The 16,978-nt window shown below is 39.2% G+C and overlaps 1 protein-coding gene across 4 annotated transcripts in view; it reads left to right on the forward strand.

Annotated features, from left to right (window-relative positions):
- CEP112 (centrosomal protein 112) overlaps positions 1-16,978 on the forward strand; it is a 471,596-nt gene that overhangs the window by 354,342 nt on the left and 100,276 nt on the right. For 3 of the 4 annotated variants that reach the window (XM_066235884.1, XM_066235887.1, XM_066235885.1), the window contains exon 22: positions 11,326-11,388. The exons of the other annotated variant lie outside the window; for it this stretch is intronic. In XM_066235884.1, coding sequence (XP_066091981.1) covers positions 11,326-11,388 — 63 coding nt within the window. The remainder of the gene's footprint in view (positions 1-11,325; positions 11,389-16,978) is intronic. 4 annotated transcript variants of the gene reach the window in all.

Genomic DNA, 16,978 nt, shown 5'->3' on the forward strand with positions numbered 1-16,978 from the left:
GGAGATGTGAGCAGGAATGTTCACAGCAGCGTGGCTCATGGAGGAAATCTTGAAAAGTTCAAATGCTCATTAAGAGAAGATGACTAATGTTGATCTCTTCATATAACCAAATCGTCTAAAACAGCAAAAATGAAGGAAACCCAGATTCAGATGAAACATCTGACGTTCTTAAAACAGTACATTTCAGGGAATTACATAGATCATGATTATGTTTATAGAAAGCTAAAAATAATAAAAGTAATTGATATCTTGGAGGTACTTATGTGTATAATTTTTTAAGCAAGGCAATAAATAAAATTCAAGATAGTGGGTAATTCTTAGGAAGAGCCGGGATGGAGTGGGGTGGGGGAGGCCCTGGCATTTGCAGTTCTAGATAATAAGTGATGCTCATTTCAGGAGGTTCTTTATCATGTTTTATAAGTGTGGGGGAGGCCCTGGCATTTGCAGTTCTAGATAATAAGTAATGCTCATTTCAGGAGGTTCTTTATCATGTTTTATAAGTGTACAAGGTATATTTTTGTATGTGCTAATTATTAATATAACTTAAACATTTACAAGTAAAAATTATTTGCAGTGTTGAAAGTGGTGCAGCCTGGTCTTGGAGACATGTCAGGAAAAAATTTGCTTCCCAATAAAGAATCTGAGGCAAACGGGTAATTTTCATGGCTTCTGAGTGGAAGAATGAGCAAGAAAGAGTAACTAGAATTAACTGCAAAAGATAGATTCTGATAGCTACCTTTCCTAATAGCCTGGCCATGCAACTGTGTAAGCTCAGCTATAGTAAAGTCACTTCTATCTTGTTTCCACTTTATCTGTCAGAAAATGCAGCCATTCCTCAGATCTCAGCCTTACTCAACTAGTTCACCTTCAAGACCTCACTCAGTCTATCCAATTCCCTTTTGATCACCCCTGCTTTACTTTTCATTTTTTCCATTCTTTCACTCATTAAAAAAACAAACAAAAAACCCTGTTTTTGTCCTCATTACAATGCTTACTCACCACCCTCTGATCCCTTGCCATCTTGAACTTCTACAAATCCTATGTTGCTAAACCTTAGTCCTATTTAATCTTTTTTTTATTCAGTGAGAGGAGGGGAGGCAGAGACAGACTCCCCAACTGGATGTGCCCCAACTGGATCCACCTGGAAAGCCCACTAGGGAGCCGTGCTCTGCCCTTCTGGGGTGTTGCTCCATTGCTCAACAACCGAGCTCTTCTTAGCACCTGAGGCAGATGCCATGGAACTAGGATAGCAGAGACCATCCTCAATGCCCAGGACCAACTTGCTCCAGTTGGTCCATGGATGCAGAAGGGGAAGAGAGAGAGAGAGAGAAATGAGAGGGGGAGAGGTGCAGAAGCAGATGGGCACTTCTTCTGTGTGTCCTGACCAGGAATAGAACCCAGGACATCTACATGTTGAGTGGACACTCTACCACTGAGCCAACCAGCCAGAGCCTATTTAATCTTTATTGTTCACTTTATCTTCATATTATAAAATAATACCCAGGAAAGGGAAATAATCTGCCTGTGGTCACATCACCCAGGTTTGTTCAGCTTCAAAACTTGTGCTTTTAACCACCATGCTCTACTGCTTACCATTGGGCCGTAGATGTTGGAATAGTCAACCAGAGAAACTTGAGTTCATGAAAAAGAGGGAGTAGGTTTGGGAGTCTCATCTGCACAGCAACAAGACTAACTGAAGACAATATATTTGCAGACTGATAGGGGATAGGTCATGCTTTACATAGGCATCCCACTCATTGTTGTCAGCATTTTGAGTAATTTTTAGAGTTGGTATGGTAATTCTAGTTCGGCATGAATGAGGCTGGAAAACCAGATAAGCTCTAGGCCATTTTTAATTAGGAAGATCTAGTGACTAAATCTCAAGAATGTCCTCCCGGCACCTGTTGCCAACTTCCAAATTATCCAGTGATGGAAACAGAACTTTTGTTATATATGGAGATTACTGCTTTATTTTGAACTGTCTACAAACCCAGTAAACTTCCTGCAATACATTATTTCATTACATTTTTCCTGTACAAATTAACCAAAAAGTAAAAGCTTCAAAAGTAATAAGTAAAATATTAATGTAATTTATGAGTATGCTGAATGAGGACATCTAACTCCTAAAGGCAAAGCTTATTTGAAATAATTTATTTCTTGACCAATAATTCAAGTAACATCATTTGATCATTGGACATTGACAGAAAATGTCAACATTTTCTGATGGCTGAATTCAAATATTTGAAATAGATCTTCTATCTGCTTCCTAAAAGGCACTATACCAACAATGGTGCCACTCATGTGTAAATATATTAAATATATTTAAAATGTATATTATATATGTTAAAATGTGTTAAATACAGTAGTCCTTTTCCTTTAACATTTGTCAAACCATGGAATGTTAGATTTTGGTGTAAAGCAAAACAGTAGCAAAGACATAAAAATATTATAGAAGGTGGAGGTTCTTAAAAAAATTAATTGACCCCATTTATATTTGGTCTTTGATGATAAATTCTTTTTTGCACATCAGAGAATAGTTGCTTCTTCCCTAGAGCAAAGTAAAGTTTTTTTCCCTCCCTCATTCTCTTAAAGTTTGTATTTCTGCCCAAGTAATAAATGAGTTTCCATTTCTGTGGCCTCTGCTTCAGAGAGCTTCTCTGAGGGTGAGTTTTTGAAATATGATTAGATCTTAATTCTTTAACTAGTTCCATAAGCTTCTTTCACAGTTTGCTTTCTTATTCAGTGAGTTGGGAGGGGGGTCTGTCTAAATCTTAGATGATCATTTATGGGTGGTAGTCATGGAAATATGATGTTGCAATGGTGAGAAAATTAGTCTTTATGAATTATAGCAAGAGCAGAAAATCACTGTTCCATGCTATTTTTAGGTTATTTGCCATGAAATACACATTATTTTAGCCCACAGTATTGACCACAGTTATAACTCTGTGTGGACAGAGAATGTGTCCAACACATTGACTTGGCATATTGACAGATAGAGCCAAATACACACACACACACACACACACACACACACACACACATGCGCACTTTTTAAAAAATAGCTTTATTAAGGTATAATTTACATAGTATAAAATTAGTTTTAGGAGTACAGTTTAATGAATTTTTAATAAATGTATAGAATTGCACAACCATCACCACACTCTGTATTTATTTTTACAATAAAAAATAATGGCCTCCATGGCCTCCGCCTCAGGTGCTAGAATGGCTCTGATTGCAGTGGAGCAACACCCCAGATGGGCTGAGCATCGCCCCCTGGTGGGCATGCCGAGTGGATCTTGGTCCATCACATGCGAGAGTCCGTTTGCCACATACCACCCCACTCCCGGCTGTTCATTTCAGAAAAATACAAAAAAATTTTTTTGAGTGTTATAAAAATGGCCTCCTATTACAGCAATGAGTTGTATGGATAAATTGTATGGTCACTGATAAGTTGAATGGAGGAATCAGAGTCAAATTCAGACCATAAGTAAAGAATGGGTGGTCATCAAGCTGCTCAATAAGTATTTCTTGAGCTAATGAGCAAATGAAAGTGGAGATTGTGAGTAGAGATGACCTTTTCAAAAAATGTAACTGTGAAGGAAGAAAAGAAAGCATGGTGCCTCAAAGATACCATGGTCCTTCAAGATTGAGTACACATTATTTCTTTCCCCTAAAATTTTCTTCTTTTTTTCAGTTACTTGATTCCTATTCATTTCTAGCTGATAAGCTTGAGCAAGTTTTTTAGCTTTTCTGACTCTGTTTCACTATTTATAAATGAGGACAATAATTGTGCCTATCTCACAAAGTTTTTAAGAGGGTTGGATCTGTTAATATGTGTAAAGCACTTAAAGAATGTGTCAGTAAGAGCAAAGTGAGTATTAGTTGTTTTGTCGCTATCATCATGATGATTATCATCATTATCCTTTAATATTCATCTCCTTACAGCAGCCTCTGATGTCAGGTACTCACCGTGTTTCCCTAATAATACCCTGTGCACAGCTCTTTTGTGACACTTAATGCTATATTTTACTTATTCACTTACCTGTCTCCTCCTCAACTGCTTTAAATCTTTACCACCGTAAACACCCAGCACCCAACAGAGAAAGAACTAAAAGTAAATGTTTAGGCAACTATCACAGGGATGTATCAGGATTTCAGGGAGAGCTGTGGGATGTGTGTGTGTTAAAACTAGCCTTTTTGTAATTATATGGAAAGGAGTCAGTATAGAATAAAATACTGGTGATGTGAAAGGAAGCAACACCAGGGAGAACAAATGGTATAAGGCTTTTAATACCTTATATTGAGAGGCAGGGCCCATGCTTTGGTGGAAGAATGTCACTCCTGATAACAGGTTAACCTGTTATCATGTTGTATTTTCTGGAATATTTTATGTGAAATTGATGTAATTTCTTTTGTTATATATTTGATAGAATTCACTAGTGAAACCACTATGACCTGAATATAGGAGAGAGAGAGAGAGAGAGGGAGAGAGGGAGAGAAAAAGAGAAAGAGAGAGTTTATGTGTGTGTGTGTGTGTGGTGCTTAATGCATATAGGGATATAGGACTCTGAGTTTTCTATTTCTTCTTGAGTTTCTTTTGGTAATTTGTTTCATTTAAGAGATTTATGCATTTTATCTAAATTCTCAAAAAATTTTGGCAGTAGGTTCATATTTCTTACTGCTCGATTAATGTCTGTAGGATCTGATAGTGATGTCCCCTCTCTCATTCCTGATATTGCTAATCTATATCTTCTCTCTGTTGTTTCATTTTATCAAAGGTTTATTGATTTTATTGATCTCTTCTCAGACAACTTTTTTCTATTGTTTTTCTGTTTTCTATTTCATTGATTTTTCTCTGTTGTTTTTCTGCTTTCTTTTTATTTTTCCTTCTTCTACTTACTTGATAAAAAACTTTGCTATTCTTTTTCAAGCTTCTTCAGGGGACCCTTACATCACATTTTAGGTCTTTCTTCTTTGCTAATAAAATAATTCAAAGCCAAAAGTTTCCTCTAAGCACTAAGGAGATATTTCATTTTACATACACTATCCTTAATTTTCCTTCTTTTATATTTTTTTTTAAATTTTTATTTATTGATTTCAGCAAGAGAGGAAGGGGGGAAGAGAGAGACAGAAACATTGAGTTGTTCCTTTATTTGCCCTGATGGGGGATCGAACTGGCAATCTCTGTGCTTTGGGATGACACTCTAACCAATGGAGCTATTCAGCCTGGACCAGAAATAGAATTTTAAAAACATTTATACTTAATATAACTATTGATATTGTTTGTTTTAATCTATATTACTATTTGTTTTCTATTTGTCCCATATTTTTTTCCTTTTTTCATACCTTCTATTGGATTCATTGAGTACTTCTTAATATTCCATTTTATTTTTACTATTGGCTTATTAAACATATCTCTATTGTCTTTTATGATATACATCTTATTACAGTTTACCCTCACATACTATTATATCAGTTTGCATATAATGTAAGGTATACTTTAACAACAGTATACCTCTACTTCGTAATTATCTTGTTCTACATATATTACAGACCTCACAATATACTCTTATTTTTGCTTTTAACAGCAAATTGTCTTTCAAAGAAGTCTTAAAATGAGAAAAAGATAACTTATTTTTACATAGCTATTTTCTGTAGTTTAATGCTCTTTATTCCTTTGAGTTTACCTATGTTTCTATTTGATAGCATTTTCCAACTATCTGAACAACTTCCTTTAACTTTTTATGTAGTATGTGACTGCTAGTGAAATAGTCTCTCAGATTTTTGTTTGAAGATATTTGTATTTCATCTTTAATTTTGAAGGATAGTTTCACTAGATATATAATTCTAGATTGACAGGGTTTTTTCTTTCAGCACTTTTTTTTCTTAAGAGAGAAGCAGGGAGGCAGAGAGAGACTCCTGCATGCTCCCGACGAGGATGCACCCAAGCAAGCCCAGTAGGGAGCGATGCTCTGCCCATCTGGGATGTTGCTCCATTACAACCAGAGCCATTCTAGTGCCTGAGGCAGAGGCCATGTAGCCATGCTCAGCACCCGGGACAACTTTGCTCCAATGGAGCAATTGGAGCCTTGGCTGTGGGAGGGGAAGAGAGAGATAGAAAAGAGAGGAAGAAGGGTGGAGAAGCAGATGGGCACTTCTCCTGTGTGCCCTGACCAGGAATTGAACCCAGGACATCCACACACGGGGCCAACACTCTACCACTGAGCCAACCAGCTAGGGTTCTTTCAGCACTTTAAAGATTCATTATATTATCTTCTGGCTAACCTAGTTTCAGTTGAAAAATCCTCAGTCATTCCTATCTTTTTAATGCACCCATTTATATTGGCTGCTTTTGAGAATTTATCTTATTTATTTTCTTGCAATTTGATTATGAATTATCTTGATGTGTTTTTTTTGTTGTTGTTTATCTTTTTTCTCATTGGTCTTCTTTGCTTGTAGGTCTATAAATTTCTTCATATTGGAAAATTTTGGTCATTGTATCTTCACATATTTTTCCAAATCTTTCTCCCTTTGGTATGCAATTACACATATGACAGATGATGTGATATAGTCTTATAGATTACTAAGACTATTCACTATATTCTTTCAGTGTTACGTCTCTCTGGCAATCCTTTGGATATTGAAAATGTTTTCTGTTTATATTTAGTGATATTTTCTTCTCTAGGGCTGAATCTATTGTTAACCCTATACAGTGAAAAAAAATTTTTGGATAATATGCCCTAGACTAGTTTTTTTTAAAATATCTTCTGTTTCTCTCTTCATTATATTCATGTATTTATTAAATATTTGGGTGTGTTTCAGTAGCTATTTTATTTTATTTTATTTTTGTATTTTTCTGAAGCTGGAAACGGGGAGAGACAGTCAGACAGACTCCCGCATGCACCCAACCGGGATCCATCCGGCACGTCCACCAGGGGCGACGCTCTGCCCACCAGGGGGTGATGCTCTGCCCCTCCAGGGCGTCGCTCTGTTGCTACCAGAGCCACTCTAGCGCCTGGGGCAGAGGCCAAGGAGCCATCCCCAGCGCCCGGGCCATCTTTGCTCCAATGGAGCCTCGGCTGCGGGAGGGGAAGAGAGAGACAGAGAGGAAGGAGGGGAGGGTGGAGAAGCAAATGGGCACTTCTCCTATGTGCCCTGGCCAGGAATCGAACCAGGGTCCCCCGCACGCCAGGCCGACGCTCTACCGCTGAGCCAACCGGCCAGGGCCTCAGTAGCTATTTTAAAGTCTTTGTCTACTAATTTTACCATCTGTCATTTCTAGATCTAACTCTTGACTGATTTTCCTCCTGCTTTTGGCTCACGTATTTCTACTTTTTCTCACATCTAGTTGCTTGGCACAAAAATCTTGAAGTCATCCTTGATTCACTTATTTTTATCATACAGCATATCCAGTTGGCTCTACTTTCCTCAAAACCTGACTGCTTCTGCTCACCTCCTTTGTTCCCATCCTGGATTATTTGTGATAGACTGTCAACTCACTTCTCTGTATGATTCTTGCCCCAAACAAGAGCTAGAGTAATCTTATAACACTTAAATCATGTCACACCTATACTGAAAACTCTCAGTGTCTCTTCATTTCACTCATATTAAAAACCACATTCCTCACAATTCCTACAGTGACATGCAGGATGGGTCTCTGAAACCTCATCTTGTCCAAGGGAGGCATTGCTCACTGATCCAACCACACTGGCCAACTCAGTGTGCCTTGTACCTGCCATGTTTCCTCTGCCTCAGTGTTTTGTACTGGCTTTCACTGCCTAGCGTGCTCTTCCCATAGAGTTCACTATAGCTCTCTCATTGTCTTCCAAGTCTTTGCTCACGGATCACGTTTTTGGTGAGGCCTTCCCTAGCTTTCATATTTTAAAATTTGTAACTACCTCCTACATTTGATCACTTCTCATCTTTCTTTCCTGCTTCATCCTTTCCATAGCACTTGTACCATATAACATATTACTACTTTTTTATAAGTTATATTGTTTATTCCCAAGATAGAAGTTCTATAAAGGTAGGGAGACATTTTTGTCTTTTTCGGTCATTGCTCTAGTCCAATTGCCTGGAGTGAATGAATGGATGAATAGTTAGCTTCAAAAGAACTTATATGTGTTTGTGGGGTTCTGGCTGGCTGGCCACAGACTGTAGCTGAGACCTAGGCTAACCTGCACTAACCAGCATCTCGGACTCCCAGCTTTTGTAGGAAAGATAACTTAATCTTTATGACATTATAATCTATTTCCTAGTGAGTAAATGGTTTTAAAGCACGTAGAACCAGGCCTGGTACATAGTAAGAGCTCTGTGTTTCTTAATAAGCAACAAATACTTTACCAAGCATTTTATGATTTAAAAAAATATATTGGCAGGTCCTAGCCAGTTGGCTCAGTGGTAGAGCGTCAGCACGGTGTGTGAAAGTCCTGGGTTTGATTCTGGGCCAGGGCACACAGGAGAAGTGTCCATCTGCTTCTCCACCCTTCCCCTTCTCCTTTCTCTCTTTCTCTCTCTTCCCCTCCTGCAGCCAAGGCTCCACTGAGAAAAAGCTGGCCTGGGCACTGAGGACGGCTCTATGGCCTCTGCCTCAGGTGCTAGAATGGCTCCAGTTGCAACAGAGTAAAGCCCCAGAGGGACTGAACATCGCCCCCTGGGGGCATGCCACGTGGATCCCAATTGGGCGCATGTGGGAATCTGTCTCTCTGCCTCCCCACTTCTAACTTCAGAAAAATACCAAAAAAAAAAAATATACACACACACACACACACACACACACACACACATATGAGCAAAATGTGAGCAAAGACAAATGAACCTCAAGAGGTTCAGAGTGGTCTTAATTCTATTAATTATAGAGCTGGAATAGAGTCTGATTGCTTACTAGAAAAAAAGAAAAAACAATTGTCACATGCCTTATCTATTCTGGAAAAGACAAAAATCCCAGTGTAGTCACTGGGTTTATAGATACAGAGAGATTTATGGAGTAAATTTTACAGAATGGCTTTTGAACGTAAGTCCATAAAACACATGGTTATTGTCTTAGTCAGCTTGGGTTCCATAACAAAACACTACAAACTGGGTAGCTTATCAAGAACAGAAATTTCCTTCTGGCAGTTCTGGTGCCAGAAAGATCAGGTGCTAGCGTGACCAAGTTCTGGTGCAAGCTCTCTTCCTGGTTGCAGACTGCCATCTTTTTGTCTACTCACATGGCAGAAAGATTGTAAGGTCTCTGGTCTTCTTACAAGGTCACTAATCCCATTCGTGAGGGCTTTATCCTCTGACCTGATCACCTCCAAAAGCCTCACCTCCAAATACCATACATTGGGATTAGGGTTTCAACATACAGGGGTAGGCAAAAGTAGGTTTACAGTTCTAATACAAATAAATAATGCAATAATTAATAAATACTAATATAAGAATAAATTCTTCTGTACTCATAACTGTAAACCTACTTTTGCCCACCCCTGTATTAATTTATGCTATGTCTGCCGCTTACCCCTCCCTGGTTTGCTCTCTGGAGAGATACAATAAGGGAGGGGATCTAGGTAGAGCTATGGGCAAAATGCAAAACAGAAGTGTGCAAGGGTCAATATCCTAAACACCTAGGTGCTCTCCTGGAAACATGAGCAGCCAGATCTGTGCTGCCAGGTAGTTCTGGCAGAGTGGTCCAAGGAGACTGTCCAGCTGGATACTGGCATGAGGGAGTACAGGCCCCTGTGTGACACCCTGTGCTGACATGTACCTATCCCCAGGCCTGCCCATTTGAATAGGCCTCATTTTAAATTTAAAAAAAAAAACACCAACAATCACTGGACAATTGAGGAAAGTAAAGTTAAAATCAGAGACCAAATCAGACTGGCAAAGCAAATAAAGGGAACTCAGAAAAACACAGACACTCTAGAGAGAAGAAGAAAAGTTTAAATGTGTGTGTGTGTAAAGATATAGACATACAGATGTGTATAGGCATATATGAAATTAGTAACCTGAGGAGAAACAGAGACTGTATTGAGAGGCATTATGCAATGTGCTCTAGCTGGTAAAGCACCCATGTTCTCTTGTGTGGGCTTGAGTCCTCGCTCGATTACTTCCAGCTGTGTGATGTTGGGCAAGTTACTTAACCTCTCTGTGCCTATTTCCTCATCTGTAAAAAGGGGAGTGATGATTCTATTTAGAAAACAAAATTACTGTTGGAAATTATAAGTAGTATGGCAAAATTTAAAAGTTGAGAAATATCTACAAAAGATCACGGAGATAAAGAAATTGAAAAGAGAAACAGTAAGAAAAAGAAGAGGCTAAACCTGAGAGGTCAATCAGAGCTGCAGAGAAAAAGAGAGACCAGGGTAAAAACAGAGGAAATGAGGAGAGTAGTGACCCAAACCTCCTTTCGTGATGAAAGAGCGTGATTTAAATCCCTGGTCGCTAGTTCATTTGCTTAGAGCATCATCCTGATACTCCAAGGTTGGGGGTTTAATCTTCAGTCAGAGCACATACAAGAATCAACCGATGAATGCATAAGTAGGTGGAACAACAAATCAATCTCTCTCTGTCTCTCTAAAAATTAATTTTAAAAAAGTTTTTTAATAAAAGGGCCTACTTAGTGCTTACATAACAGGGGGAAAGCCCTGGCCTAGGTCTGTGGCACTTTCACACACTAAGGATAAAGGGAGGGTCCCAAAGGCTTCCCCACAGCCAGAAAGCAGGTCACGTACAAAAATGTCGGGACTCAGTGGCAGAGGATACCCCTGAGTCCGTGGACTTAAACTCTGGCAAGGCCACCATACTTCCAAGACAGGAAAATTGTTTGATTTAGATATATCTGTTGCTGCAAAAAATAGTTCTTGTGTGTTAGACAGATTGGGGACTCAGCTGCTGAGAGAATACAGAAATCTCTCTGCCTCTGTCCAGGAGCTTCTATTTCTTTTCTCTTTAAAGGACAGAGCATTGCATTTCATCCAGCCCCTCCCCCCCCTTTCCTCTTCCTTCTCCTATGTTGTCCTTCCCTCTCCCCACTTTACCTTCTGAGTTTCACACTTGTGCTGTCTATTTCTGTCCCTTCTTCCCCCTTTCTTTCTCTTTCTCTCCACAGAAGTCTGTGTTTGTCTAATAATTGGCAAGAGAGATTTTTTTTTTTTTTTTGCTTTTTGCTTTTTGCTTTTTAAGTGATGAATAGTTGGCATTAGATCAAAGACAAGCCCTGTGGTTTTCTGGCTGCTCCGAAGGGCGGAGCGGCTGGCAGCCGGCCAGCTGCCTGGTGATAGGCATGTGCAAGATATCGGCTCACAGGTCACTGTCTGCGTGTGTTCTTGTCCGTGTGTTTTTTAGGCCAACGGCCGACTGAAGCAGATCGAGAAGGAATATACTCAGAAGCTTGCCAAATCCTCTCAGGTAAGAACCTTAAAGGAAAGCAGCAAAAAGACCAAAACAAACAAGAAACCCGCACATAAAAGCATTTGTACTTCAGAGTTCAACTCACTTCTCTTCCGTTTCTCATGGATCAGGATCACATTTTTGATGGGTATATGGATAAATAATAGCTGCTTTAAATATTTATTTAAAATTTTTTTCAATCGAACCATTTGAACATGCGCACGCGCACACACACACACGTTGTAAAACCAGCCTGTGCACTCGAACAAGCCCAGGCTGAAGCATATTTCACAAGGGCGGGGGATACACACCTACGTCTGTGATGTAAGCAATCTGATACCATCTCTGCTTTTGCGCAATCTTCCACGTTGCTGCACCTAAAGATGGCTTAACCACCAAATTCAGAATGACAAATGTCTGCACAAAATTAACTCAACTGTTGACTTTTTTTGAGAAAAAGAAGAACCAGAAGTCCCCTGTTCTCGCTCATATCTTGCTGTCTGTTGTTACTATTGTAGTTTTAATATAAAAAAGCCAATAATTAATGCTTGTCAGTACTTGATATGATGCCTAGAGTGCTTTTTCTGTGTGCTGTTGTCATGATATCTTACAGGGTCATCTAGGGGATCCCAAGCATTCCTTAGTTGTATGAATAACTCCAAATAAATAAATACTATTTCATTTCACAGATGAGTAGAATAACCCACTTAATTCTGTAGGCATCATAACTAATGACTTTGTAAATCAACTTTTCTTAATATTTTTGTATGTATACAGTGGCATGTGGTAGTAAACCTAAATTAATATACCATTTTATGAGTTAGCACATGGTGGTAGTGACAGCAACACAACAGCAAGATTTTATGGGGCGCTATCCATATTGATTCATTGCCTCTTCATTCGCGCTGACTCTGAGGTTACTGGCTCCTTTTTCCAGTTGAGAATACTGAAGCTCAGAAGAGTCAGGTCACACCAATAGCAAATGACTTAAGCCAGGACCCAACCTGACTCTGACTTTGGAATAGAAGCTCTTAACCTTGACACCCCAGCCTGTCCCAATCCTTCGCATTTTAATATTACAAAACTTTAGTGATAATGATCATGAAATTTCTTAGACTCTACAACTCTTTCCACAATATGCACATGTTACCAATTTAGGATTTGGATATCAAAAGGCCTTCAAACGAGGAGTCATTTGTGTTTATTTAGAAAGATGATGATTTTTTTGTCTGCCATTATTCCAGACCTTTCTTGAGGAAGGAAAATGGAGAATATCCTTTTGTAATCCACTGAATAAAACACTCTTATAATAAAAAAAACTCTGATTACTCCAGAAGTTAAAGTTTAAACGGAAACATGAAGAATACCCAGCTAGTGTGCCCTTACATCCTGCCTCTTCTGCTTGGTGTTAAGTGGGGGAGGCAGACCGGAAGTGAGATGTAAGATAGCTGACAAAATTGCTTCAATAACGAGAGTATAAACAGCAGTGCTTAAGTTTATCTAAAGGAATGTGTGAAGAAGCCTGATTAGTTCATATTAAAGCGAATTAAATGTAAGCTAGTGCGAAGCAAAGCCTAAGCTGTAGAGTACAGCTGACTGGCATGTGAGTGCCAGCCCTTCCCCTTCTGTGACCTTGAGCGAGTTACCTGCCCTCCCTGGAATTCAGTTCCCTCATTCAGAAAGTGGGGGAGTAATACTTACCTCATAGCAGTGTTTTAGATATTAAGTAGCAGTGCCAAAAAAGTGCTTAGTATAGAGCTTAGTGCCTAGTAAAGAGTTTGGTACCTGTCAGCTCTTACAAAAGGAGTATTACCATATTTTCCCATGTATAAGACACTCCCATGTATAAGATGCACCTTAATTTGGGGCCAAAATTTGGAAAAAAAATAGATTACATTAAGTTATTGAACTAAAGTTTTATTCATCATAAAATTCATACAACTCCTCATCACTGTCAAACTCCCATCCATTAGCTTGTCCTCATCTGTGTCTGATGATGAGCCACTGTCTTCAACAATAAGTGCAAAAACAAGCGTGAGAAAGCAGGAAATGCAAGTAAAAAAATTTGCAACCACTGTATAAAACACACTCAGTTTTTAGACCCCAAATTTTTCGCAAAAGGGTGAGTCTCATACATGGGGAAATGTGGTAAAATTGCAATAGAGAAAGGAAAGGAGGGAGCAAAGAATGAAAAGGTATGGAAAAGCAAAAAATTATTTTTCTTGGAGTGGTGAACATACAGTACGGTGTACAGGTGATGTGTTGTGGGTGATGTGTTGTGGGCACCTGAAACCTGTATGCTTTGTTACCCAGTGTCACCCCAATAAACTCAATACAAAGGAAAAAAATTATTTTCTATTAATGTATTTTTGGGTGTTTAAGAATTAATATAAACCTTCTTCCCAAATTTGGAGAGCTATATTTGGGTTACTATATATTTTCCAAATAAAGACATGAAGGAGAAAGAAGAGGAGGAGCAGGAAACGCCAATTAGTAACAACTATCATGTCCTATAACCAACATTTTATAAATGAAAGGACAGTGCAACACCAAAAGAAAAATCTAGAAAGGCTCTAATAACACAATGAAAGCTAGTCCATCCTTCTCATAAAAGCTGTGATGACAACCTTGCCCTGATAGTTGTTTGCCCACCTCTGAACATGTGAAACACTGGTTGACAGTTCAGTCAGTTTACAGAAACATGATCTAAAAATACACATTAAAGAAACAGAACCTTGGATTGACTTTTTCTGTTTTCCAGTTTTAGTTTACTGGATTCTCTAATTCAGTATCTAAGCTGAGGAGAATGCCAAGAGCCAAGTTGCCTAACTGTTTATTAAGTTTTTAACAACCTTTCCAAAAAAGAAAAAAAGAAAGTAATACGATGAGTGCATTAGTAATGAATGTGTTGGTACTCAAGAGATCATCGGTTAAATTTGGAAAATATTTTAAATATTTTCCTCCCTTAAAGGAAGTTACTTAATCTTTAAGATTGTATCAAGCTTTTAGGACCTAATCAACCATGTACCTCAAACCCTTGGCACTCTCAGCACTGTGCCCCTCTGGGAGTCTCAATGTTCACCAAGATGGCAATGTTCCCGTCATCTCTGGGCACACTCCCAAGTATCACTCTATCTGAATCACATATTTATTCTTTTATTTTAATATTACATATTAACTGTGCCTTTCCTATTTTAACGTGGTTTTTCCCACTCATCTGACTTCTTTGGTGGCCACTGGTCAAAGAAAGACATGGCCATCTTCAGGGTGTGCGTGGTTGTGGGGACTGAAGCTGGAATGCCGACAGCCCCCCCTCCGACAGGGGCCGGCCTCCCCACTGCCCCACAGTCAGTCCCACATCCTGATACGGATCAGTGCCCGGACATATTCCACGTGTCTCACACACCTCCAGCCTGCCTCACGTCACTCTCCAGGGTGACAACCCAGAGTGCAAAGGTAGTCAAGGAGCCACTCTTCCATGTATTTTATGAGGGTCTTCTATGTTCATTGAACCTAACCAAGTATGCCTTGTCTTGTCTACTGTATTTTAAAGTAGAGCTTTATAAACATCTCATACTGTACTATGATCTGAAAAACAATAGAACAAGTTAAAGAAAAGATTTTAACCTCTATTTAGAATCCTGTTATTTTTAAGACCTAATAAGGCCACTAACATTTATGCAAAATATTAATTGCTTAACAGTAATTACTAGTGATTATAGCTTTTATGGAATAGGTTGCTTACAGTATCAGTACCAAATTTATCTCCTTTTGATTTCCACAATACTAACTTTTAATACTCATATGGAGCCTGACCAGGCAGTGGTGCAATGGATAGAGTGTCGGACTGGAACGCAGAAGACCTAGGTTCAAAACCCCAAGGTCGCTGGCTTGAGTGTGGACTCATCAAGCTTGAGCGCAGGCTCATTAGCTTGACTGTGTGGTCACTGACTTGAGCATGGAATCATAAACATGACCCCATGGTTGCTGGCTTGAGCCCAATGTTGCTGGCTTGAGCAAGGGGTCACTTGTTCTGCTATAGCAATCAATGAACAACTAAGATGCCGCAACGAAGAATTGATGCTTCTCATCTCTCTCCCTTCTTGCCTATCTGTCCCTCTCTGTCTTTGTCACACACACACACACACACACACACACACACACACAGTAGTCATATGGAAATGTTCTAATTTATTTCTTTGTCTGAAGGTAATACAGGGCACATATTTAGTTGAATGGTGCCATTTTAGTCTATGGTTTATAATTAGGACTCAACCAAAACTGGTGGGGTTTGATTATGATCATATAGATCAGTTTTAATTTTTGTCAGAAACTTTTTACATTTTTATTTAATGAAAGGCTTGATTCTCTCAATATACTATTTCAGGTAATTATTTTGTTAACTGACCATAATTATAATTTCACTACTTCAATATTCTTTAAGTGCCTGTCACATACACTGAGCTAAGGGGAAAATAGTCTATTTTCGGCCCTGGCCGGTTGGCTCAGCAGTAGAGTGTTGGCCTAGCGTGCGGAGGACCCGGGTTCGATTCCCGGCCAGGGCACACAGGAGAAGCGCCCATTTGCTTTTCCACCCCTCCGCCGCGCCTTCCTCTCTGTCTCTCTCTTCCCCTCCCGCAGCCAAAGCTCCATTGGAGCAAAGATGGCCCGGGCGCTGGGGATGGCTCTGTGGCCTCTGCCTCAGGCGCTAGAGTAGCTCTGGTCGCAACATGGCGAAGCCCAGGATGGGCAGAGCATTGCCCCCTGGTGGGCAGAGCGTCGCCCCATGGTGGGTGTGCCGGGTGGATCCCGGTTGGGCGCATGCGGGAGTCTGTCTGACTGTCTCTTCCTGTTTCCAGCTTCAGAAAAATGCAAAAAAAAAAAAAAAAGTCTATTTTCTTGTACTCTAGATCTACAACCAGTAAATTTTGTTCCTTACCTAAAGCATATTAATCTATTTAGTATGATTATTTCTGTCTTAAAATAAATCTTAAATCGGTTTATAAAAATTATCGATATTTTAGGCTTGTCTTTATATTCAATTTACCTATCAACTAATTTATCTGTTTACTCAAGGTATTTTACCTGAAATCTTTTGACACTCTCCTCTCTACCATCTAAAGAAGCTTTAAATTAACTTTCCAAAGGTAGTCTCATTATCCCCCCCAAAATCTCATTATACCCCCAAAGAATGTAAGGTTTCATTTTCCACACAAAAGCAAGCATGCTTTCCTCAGAACATCCTGGACTTTGCTAGTAGTTCCTTCTAAAACCTCCATTAATTTCTTTTTGATGGACTGTTGTCATAAATCTTCTGAAAATGAGAGATCCCTCTTTCATGCCCTTGTGCTCATTTGAAGAACCCCAAGATATTCTTATCTTCAGTCACTTATAAAGCTAACCTAAAACTTACAAGTCTTTTAAGAAGTGAAATTACTTTGTACTTTAAAAATGCCCTGCATGACTATGATGATGGATGTATGAATCTGCACATGTGATAACATTGCAAAAAACTAACACACCACACACATACACACGCACCACAAACACACAGTGAACACATTACAGAATTAAACTCACCACTTCTACAAAGTTGTATTTTATTCAA

This window comes from Saccopteryx bilineata, chromosome 6 (genome assembly GCF_036850765.1).
Source record: "Saccopteryx bilineata isolate mSacBil1 chromosome 6, mSacBil1_pri_phased_curated, whole genome shotgun sequence".
Lineage (NCBI taxonomy): Eukaryota > Metazoa > Chordata > Mammalia > Chiroptera > Emballonuridae > Saccopteryx > Saccopteryx bilineata.